The 9,789-nt window shown below is 43.5% G+C and overlaps 1 protein-coding gene and 1 pseudogene across 1 annotated transcript; both read right to left on the bottom strand.

Moving 5' to 3' along the window:
- Nucleotides 1-868: 868 nt before the first annotated feature.
- On the bottom strand, nt 869-3,653 carry LOC101416990 (testis-expressed protein 13D-like). Its single transcript, XM_004461022.3, has 2 exons — nt 2,630-3,653; nt 869-1,207 (listed from the first exon to the last, which is right to left on the bottom strand). Exons 1-2 carry the CDS (start codon nt 3,651-3,653, stop codon nt 1,158-1,160), a joined length of 1,074 nt encoding a protein of 357 aa, XP_004461079.2. The 3' UTR covers nt 869-1,157.
- A 5,274-nt stretch (nt 3,654-8,927) lies between these two features.
- LOC101413950 (spliceosome-associated protein CWC15 homolog pseudogene) lies at nt 8,928-9,593 on the bottom strand (annotated as a pseudogene).
- Nucleotides 9,594-9,789: the final 196 nt, after the last annotated feature.

Below are 9,789 nucleotides of genomic sequence, written 5' to 3'. Positions count from 1 at the left end.
ACAGACCCCAGTTCCCTCTTTGTCTTGCAGCAGCTGCCTGGGGGGGAGGGGATCAGAGAGCCAGCAGAGAAAGCACCAAGTGGAAGAGAAGGGGTCCAGGTGCATTCTCGAGTGCTCACCCCGACCCTGTTCTGTTTGTAATCTGATCATTGATTATTAGCACCATCTCATAGCAAGGGGGCCTTGCTTTTTGCCCTTGGAATCCATTTTATTCTTTTTTTAAAAAATGAATTTATTGAAGTATATTGAAGTATACATAAACATACCTAAACAATAAGTGTATAGTAAGAGTTGTGAACTTACAAAACAAACATGAAACATCATACAGGACTCTCATAACTCTGGTGGCACAAGCCGCCCCAGGAGCTATTCTGTGGCTGGAATTGGAAGGTCCATTTTATTCTTCATCCACTGGTGACTGGAAAGGGGGGGTTGGGCAGCCCAAGGCTGAGGGCTGGAGTGCATAGCCAGCACCCCCCAACCACTCTCCTCCCTCAAGGCAACCCAGTGGTCTTACAGCCAGGCCAGTGGGCAACTGAGGTGAAAAGCTGTCCTTCTCAAAGGAGGAACTCAGAAGAGAATCAGAAAAGTCCTGCCTGCACTTCTGTGAGGCCACGTTCCTGATCTTAGCCACTGGTCATTAGTCTCACCTGGGACCAATGAGAGGAGCAATTCAGTCCTTTCACAAAAATCTCTTTGGCATTGTCCCCAGAACTACAGAACTGGATCTGCATGTTATTTCAATTGGGTTTATCTGAAAATCATGCTGCATGCAAGGAAAAGATGACACCCCTGATCTATTTTCTGCCGGAAATTAGGTTCTTTCCTCCCATCTAACCAAACTTGCCAAATCAGGTAATAACATGTGCACCAGATCATAACATTTAATTGCAGCTCCTAACGCACCCTAGGCAATCATCAACTACTTGTTCAATGAATTAATGAATGAATCCAACAAACTCGCTATAACCTCTACAATTTAACACTACCCTTCCCACCCACCTTGGAACTCTGCTATGTCAGTCCCTTTTCCCCAGCGGAGGGATTAAAGTTCTAACAAAATCTGTTCTCTAGTTCCAAAATGTGTGCCAGCACACAGCTTCAGCCCGTCGAGGTCTCTCTCACTGAATTGTAGTGTGCCTGTCTTTCGTGAGGATTTACACACTGGCAGCCAGAGCTTCTTCAGCATCAAACAAAGTTTCTGCACCTTAGAGAAAAAAAACAACAAGCCTTCACCTATGTTTTAAAAACAAATCAAGAATCAAAATGTGAGCACTGCCGCAGTTTACAGTTTAATAATAGCATTCTGAAGGAAAAGCAGTGTTCCTAGAATATAATGTATCTTCTGCCCTTTAAAAGTGTGGCTGATGCCAGCCAAAGACCTGGAAACACAGAGAGAGACGGTTAAGGAGAAGACTGAAGAACAAAGCAAAGCTTCAGAACTTCAGCCTCTCCGGGCTTTCAACCTGGCATGGCATCTGTCCAGAGCATGCCATTTGCGAGCTTAAATGCAACTGGAGAATTTTCCATCAAAAAATTAGGATGTTCAGTAGAATACCAGCTTTCTTTAAAACATTAAGATTATATACACGCATATACATGTACAGTATGAAACTGGGGAAACTGATCTATATGTGGAAATATATATATATAGGTGTGTAAAAATTATTGCTTAAACCACAATGAAATACCCACTCACTGGAATGCCTACTGTTACTTTTAAAATGAAAAATAACATGTTGGAGAGAATGTGGAGAAATAGGAATACTCACTCATTGTTATTGGAAATGTAAAATGATGCAGCCACCGTGGAAAACAGTTTCACTGTTCCTCAAAAATTTAAGTACGGAATTTCTACATGTCCCTGCAATTCCACTTCTGGTATATTGAAAAGCAGATACTCAGACAGATTATTTGCATACACCCATGTCTACAGCAGCATTATTCACAAGTGCCAAAGAAGGAAACAACCCAAGTGTCCATCAACAGACGAATGTATAAGCAAAATGTGTACGTAACACCGTGGAATATTATTCAGTCATGAAAAGGAATGAAGTTCTGGGCCTCGAACACATCACGTTGAGTGAAATAAGCCTGACACAAAACAACAAATAGTGTATGATCTCACTGAATGAAACAATTAGAAGCAAACTCAGAAGCTAGAATACTGGTTATCAGTGGCTGGGGAGGTTGTAGGGAACGGGGAGTTAATGCTCCATTGGTACAGGACTTGTTTGGGGTGATGGAAATGTTTTGGTCATGGATGGCGGTGGTGGTAGCACCACAATATGACTGTCATTAACACTACTGAATTATCTATGTAAATGTGGTTAATTAAAGGGAAATTTTAGGTTGTATATATTTTACTAAAATAAATTTTTAAAAGAATTGTTATTGCTTGATTTTGGAATAACGGATGATACATTTTTCCTTGATAGATTTTCAAATTTTTGATGATATAAGTATATGAGGTAGATTTTTCATCAGATTGGGTCCTTGTGGAATTGATTTTTCTCTTTGGGATGTGTTTCAGTTCTTTCCCTAGCTTCCTGAGTTCAATGAGGAGTTTATTTTGGATTGAAACCGTCAATCCAAGGGAGTATCTAGATATTGGATGTAGGTTTCTCACCTTTTGGGTGCTTGGCCAGTTCCTCTTCAGGCTCTTGCATCCTTGGTTCTCCCCTCACTGGACCTTCCTCCTGGCTTTGGCTGCTGCTGTCAACCAGGGCAACTGTCCCCTGGGGTGTCACAGGACCTTCCTCTTCATCTGGTCCCTGCGGAGTCTCCACCTCAGGGCACCCCACCACAGCCCACGGATCAGGTGGGTAGAACACCCCAGCGGGCATCTGGGGTGGGACTGCTGCTGCTGCTTCAGTAACTACTGTGGGGGGGAAAGGTGCCGAGTATGGGAATGGCACTGGGTGTGGCACAGGGAATGCAAATGGATGTGAGTGAGGCCCCGGCAGAGGGGCTGGAAAGACCTGGGCCCAGGAAATTGGGGGTCTAGGCATGTAAAGCACGCCCGCCGGGACTGCTACCTGGGGTTCCTCCCTCTGGTACTCCACATTCGGGTTGCCCTGTGTCCCCGCGGCCACCGCCTTGCCATACTCGCCCCCGTCCAGGGACCGGGCTGCAGACCCACGCTGCTCGGCTGGAGACACGGGATCGACCTTCTGGGACGGCGGGTCTGCCTGGGACGATCTCTCGACCTGGAGCAGTTGCCCACGCAGCACATCGCGCTCATTCAGCACCTGCCGCAGGTCGTCTTGTGCGCAGCGCAACTGCGAGACCACCTCCTCGCGCTCCTTGCGCAGTCGCTGCAGCTCCGAGGCCAAGGCCCAGGCGGCCGCCTCGCGCTCCTCCAACTGCTCCTGCAGCCGCCGAACCCGGTGCCCCTGCTGCTCCCTCTGCCGCACAGCCACGCGCACGCTGAGGGCCAGCGCGCTCCAGGCACAGGCCCTCTTGATGGCGCGCGGCACCTGCGGGTCGGCCACGATGGCCCGCAGCCGGTCCTCCACTTCGGGCCAGGGCCGAGAGCGGAAGGCCAAGTAGAAGTCCGGGCCGCCGCCGTTACTGTGGACCTCTTCATTGATGAACACCACCACCTCCCTGTGACGGAATCCGCTTCTGGGGTCTCCGAAGTTCACGGCCATGGCTGCGGAGGCTTAGCCGCCCGACCGTCTCAAGAGACGCTGCCTCCGCTGCAGTTGTAGGTGGTGGCCTCCAACCAGTAGGCCCCTTGGCTCTTCACTCAGTCCTAGCTCAGTTCTCGCCCAGTCCTGGCCTCCTACTAAGTCCTCTCGTTCTCACAAAGGCTGAAACTGAGCCCCTCACCACACCAACGTAAGCATGGCGACTGCCCGGAGCGTCACAGAGGCGGGCTCTGGGTGGTGCGCAAGACATGCTGGGACCCACCTCTCTTGGCAGAGCGCCCCCTTCAGGGCGGGCACGACAGGTGTCTATGCTGGGCTCCACCTGGGTGCTACCTTCTTTGGAAATCATTCCCTACCGGGCAGGGGGTTCAACAATGCAGTGAGTCACAAAGGTCTATATATTTCCTAGAATTTCTAAAGGAGTAACACCCAGCTACATGGGAAGAATTTCTAATCTGGGGTGGGGGTATGGTAGGTAGTGCAAGTGGTCTGCAATTCACTCAGCTCCCTCTCCCATAACTCTCAGTTGCTATTTCGAACCATCTTTACCGTCCCAAGCTTCTGCACATTTCCTTAACCCTTTTAAGCAGATGATCTTGCACTCCCTTTCATCAACAAAATCAAATGACTAAGATATGAAGTTCTTCAGTTTTCCTTGGTAAAACCTCTATTCTTGCTCTATATCCTGCTGACGGACTCCTACTTTATTTTCTCAGGGACTTCAATCCCTCTTATTCCCTGGTCTTTCCTGTATCTTTCCCCTGTCTTGTGCTAATTGTTTTTCCTGTTCTCCTGTTTCTTCTTTCTTGTGCTACCCTTCACAATATTTCACTATTATTTGTTTACCAATTTTGTCTGTGTATATCTTTTCCTTCATCTTTTAAAAATATTTTTAATTATCTTTTTAAAAAGCTAATAGATCACACAAAATGTTACATTAAAAAACGTAAGAGGTTCCCCTATACCCCACTCCCCACCCCCCACCCCATCATTTTAAAAAGTTAGATTGTATATATGGTAACAATAAAAAATTTTTTAAAATTCATGGAACTATACTACACAAACAGTGAACCCTAATTTAAACCATGTACTTCACTTACTAGTACAATTATTAAAGTGTGCCATCATCAAGTGTGACAAATGGTGGTGGGGTGCTATGTGGGAATCCTATATTTTATGCATGATTGTTCTTTAAACCCACAACTTCTCTAATAAAGGGGAAAATGTTATTTCATGAATTTTAACAAATGTACCACAATAATGCAAGGTATTAATAATAGGGTGGTATATTAGGAAAAATGCACCCTAATATAAAGTATGGGCTATAGCTAATAGTACAATTATAATATTCTTTCATCACTTGTAACAAAGGTGCCATTGTTAATGCAAAGTGTTAATAATGGGGATGGGGTATATGGAAGCACTTTTTTACATGATTTTTCTGTAAACCTACAACTTCTTTAAGTAAATTTTTCAAGTTCCTTAAGATTAAACTTTAAAAATATATACCAATGCTTTCTGTAAGATTTTTCATATAGTTTGTGCTTTCGCTAGATTGTGGGTACTTTTCTGTGTTCTAAATATTCAACAAAGTCCTATCCTCTATCCACCATTAATGAACAGTTACCCTTTTGGGTGTTTGAGCTCATTTCAATAAAGTTTGTACAGAAATTAAAGATTTATGTGAACTGAAGAAAAGCCTATGATAGAAACCTCCCTCCTTAGCTCATTCATTCATTCAGCAACAGAAATGGTTCAGACATCACACCATGTGATATTTTTGAGAATATAGAAACACCTAAGACACAACTGTAGCTTTTCAAAGAGTTCACTGTCTAGTGAAGGAGTTAAACAAGTATTAAGTCAAGAGTCAGCAAACTGTGGCCCATGGGCCCAATCTGGCTTGCTACCTGTTTATGTAGATAACATTTTATTGGAACATAGTCATGTCTACTTGTTTACATTTTGTCTATGGCTGCTTTCACACTATAACAGCAGAGGTAAGAAATTGAAATAGAGAGCATATGGCCAGCAAACATAAAAACTTTTACTATCTGGCCCTTAAAGAGATTGCTGACTCCTGATTTAGATAATTATTATATAGAGCTAAAAGAAGTTATAGGATCTCCACATTGATGTGGAGATGGTGGCCACAGGAGTTGCTGAGGGCAGGGAGAGGGAAGAAGAGGTGTAATATGGGGCATTTTTGGGACTTTGAGTTGTCCTGAACAATATTGCAGGGACAGATACAGGCCATTATTTATCCCACCATAACCCACTGGATGGACTGGAGAAGAATGTGAACTACAATGTAAATTATGGTCCATGCGGTGTGGCAGTGCTCCAGGGAGTATTCACCAAATGCAATGAATGTGCCTCCCTGATGAAAGGAGATGTAGATGTGGGAGGAGCGGGGGTGGGGTGAGGAGTGGGGTATATGGGAAACTCTTATGTTTTTTAACGTAACGTTTTGTGTTATCTGTTTATCTTTAACATAAAAGACAATTTTTGAAAAAAAGAAGTTATAGGAGCAAAGAACCTTGATTCTTAACCTATTTGTTTGGCATCACAAAAGATTTCTTCCTGAAAGTGGTATCTTTCTTTCATTGCCCTAATACAAAAGAGTAAAGGGTATTCCTAACAAGTGGAACAGTATATTTGAAGGTACCCAAGGCTCAAAACAGCATGATATATTTAAGGGAACTGTAGCAGTTAAGTGTGGCATATAAGAATGGAGGGACTGGAAGCAAAGTGGTATAGAAAAATAATAAGATGATTTGGGGGCTCAAATCCTGCTAAAAGTTTGGGTTTATTTCTTCAAGGCAACAGGTAGCCTTGGAATAAATTTAAGCAGAGTAATGTGATTAGATTTGTTTTTTTAAAAGGTGGTTACTCTGGGTGAAGTGTGGAGGATGGATTCAAGGGCAAGCTTCCTGGAATCCAGGTAGACTAGATAGGAGATGCTTTTAGTTGTCCAGGAGAGCTTTGATAAACAGCGGGAGGATCTAAGATGTGGGAAAGGATGGTGCCCTCATACTGGCTCCCTTTTTATGAACATGTTTGTCCCTGATAGAAGTCAAAATACTTTTCTGATTCTAATGAAATGTTTTATGAAGATTGTAACATTCACTTCTGGAAATAAGATATCTCTATGCAAGTGTGCTGGTTTGAGTCTTTTGTGGAACCCAGATAATCTTGTTTTTAAAGTGAACCCATTCCTGTGCCTGAAAACCCATTGTAGATGGGATCTTTTGATTAGATCACTTTTGGTTGGATTGCTTCAATTAAAGTCCTTTGATTAGATTGTGGGACCCAGGATAGGTCTTAATCCTCTTACTGGAGTCCTTTATAAATAGAGGACCAAAAAGCTGCAGACACACAAAAAATAAACTGCAGAGGCAGAGAAACCCTGAGAGGCTGAGAGAGGTCCTGGAAGCCAGAGGCTGGAATCAGTGGAACACAGAGGCCCCCAAGAGGCTGAAAGAGATGAGGCCTGAAGGAGAGGGGAGCGATGAGCCATATGTGTAATTGCCCACAGCAACTTGGTGAGACAGCATCTCTTGATGGTGCCTTGATTTGGACACTTTCATGGCCTCAGAACTGTAAGCTTTTAACTTAATAAATTTCCACTATAAAAGCCAACTCATTTCTGGTATATTGCTCCCAGCAATTTTAAAAAAGATTTATTTATTTCTCTCTCCCCTCCCCCCCAATGTTTGCACTCACCATCTCTGTTTGTCTTCTTTTTAGGAGGCACTGGAAACTGACCCAGGGACCTCCCATATGGGGGGAGGCACTCAATCACTTAAGCCACGTCCACTCCCTGCTTATTGTGTCTCATTTTGTTTTCCTCACTGTATCTCTTCACTGTATCATCTCGCTGTGACATCTTGTTGCATCAGCTCACAGTGCCAGCCTGTCATGCCAGCCTGCTGTCTTGCTCGTCTTCTTTAGGAGGCACCAAGAACCGAGCCTGGGACCTCCCATGTGGTAGGCAGGTGCCCAACTGCTTGAGCCACATCTGCTTCCCTCCCAGCAACCTTTCAGCAAACTAAAACAGCAAACCAGACTTCTAATGCAGAGTTGAATTATAGAAATTTTTTTTTGGTAAAGACAAAGTAGAATAAATCGTGGAGACTGACTGACCCTCCCTCCTTCCCTCCCTTTTTTCCTCTCTCCCTCCCTCCCTTTTTTCCTCCCTCCCTCCCTCCCTCCCTCCCTTCCTTCCTTCCTTCCCCTCTCCTCACACCCCTCCATTTGGAGCAATAGCTGTTGAAAAAATATAGGGTAGGATGAAAGAACTATTCTTTGGAGGAAAACTTAATGTTAAAATTTTGAAAAGATTTTAGTCTAAAGGTTCAGATAACACCATACATAGCTTTAGGATTTAGCAGTACTGTTTGATGAAATGTAGTGGACATCTATTCCATCTGCTAATTCATATCCATTCACCCTTCTTTGGTAATATCACCCAATTTTTCTAAGGAGGACTGCCTCTTCCTAACTCTCAATCCAGGTAGTTTGAATGGTGTTTATATCACCCTAAATGCTTGTGGTAGCTATGTGACTCATGCCCGGTCAATCAGAATTTGCACAGTTCAGGAATGGCTCAGGGTCCAATTTAAACCAATGAGAGACTCAGCATTTTTGTTTGAACAGTCAGGGAAGAGAAGCTCTCTTTTCAAATGGACATTAGCCTTTAAGGATGAAGATCTGGCAATGCTGGCAGCCATTTTGCCTATCCTGATTTATGGATCCTGAGAATGAAGCCAACATGATGGAGAAAGCAGAGAGAGGAGAGATTGACTTTAAATGACATCTTTGCGTTCTTTGACGTGGCTATGCCTGAATGCAAATTACCCCTGGAGTTTTCAGTTATGGGAACCAGTAAAGCTCCTTTTTCCCTCAACTCAATTTGAGTTTTTGTTCATTTGTTTGTTTTGTGACTTACAAGCAAAAGAGTCCTAACTAGCGCACCAAAGCATACCAGATTAGGAGATTATGAAGAAGGAAATTTGAAAAGGGAGTAAATACTAAACAATAGAGGAAAAAATTTCTATAATGGGAAAAAGCTTAATGCCACTGACACCGCAGCTACAGGGAAGAGTATGCATGGAGATAAAATTGCCCCAATCACTGGAATTGGTTCAGTAGATAATTCTGTACAAGGTTCTAAGGAGCTTTCCTATAGAACCTCCACATGGTGACTGTGCTATATATCTTTTTTTTTTTTACACTTTACAGTCTTTTGATAATTTAGCACATAAAACTATACTACTTAATGTATTTCTCCTTGAATTTTTTGTGGAATTCAGACATAGCATATCATTTACAAATCTTTTGTCTTTCTTCTCATCATCTAGACATTTTGCACAGTTATTGAAGACAACATCATTATCCAACTTCCGTTTAATTTTGAAGTTGGCCTGAGGCTGGAATGGGCCAGTGAGATTAAGGAGGGAGTTTGCCCTCAGAATGAGTCCTTTCTTCTTCAAACTTTTGTTCTTGGTCCTTTCTGGCCTGTTCTTCAGCTTTTTTTAAAAAAAATTTTCCCAGTTTTACAAGAAGAGCTGTAATATCATCATCATCACTCTCCTCTTCAAAACCTTCATCTTCCTCCTCTGTGAAAGGATCATATGCATCGAGGGTATCAGGAGGAATGTGGTCAAACCGAGGCTTTTATGATACTGAGGAAGAGGTTCTATGTTCTCGGGTTGGGCGATCCCTCTATTTTCTCTTGCAGCAGTCTCTTTTTTCCAATTCTCTCATGACGTCATGGTTACAAACCTCTTCAGGGGCATCCTGAGTAGTTTGTATTTTATCTCCCTATGAGAGGGTAAGTCTGCTCGAATACTGTTCTGAGAGCTGACTCAAATCACCTTCTCCCTTTCCTCTTCCACCTCTTGCATGCTCAAAAGTTGGCCTGGCTGCTGCAGTCATCTTTTATGTTTGGCTGAGGTCCAATTCAGGAGCCCCCGGAGAGCATACAGATGCCATTATGACTCTTGGCTCCCAGAAACCTCTGCCTATATATCTTTTGTTTGTACTTCTAGATGCACTTTCCACCCTTCTCAACCTTGCTTTCTTCCTTGGGAGGCTGACCTGTATGGACCACATCAATGGGCTTCCTTACCCT

This window comes from Dasypus novemcinctus, chromosome X, assembly GCF_030445035.2.
Source record: "Dasypus novemcinctus isolate mDasNov1 chromosome X, mDasNov1.1.hap2, whole genome shotgun sequence".
Lineage (NCBI taxonomy): Eukaryota > Metazoa > Chordata > Mammalia > Cingulata > Dasypodidae > Dasypus > Dasypus novemcinctus.
This window is presented reverse-complemented; position numbering and strand designations above follow the sequence as displayed.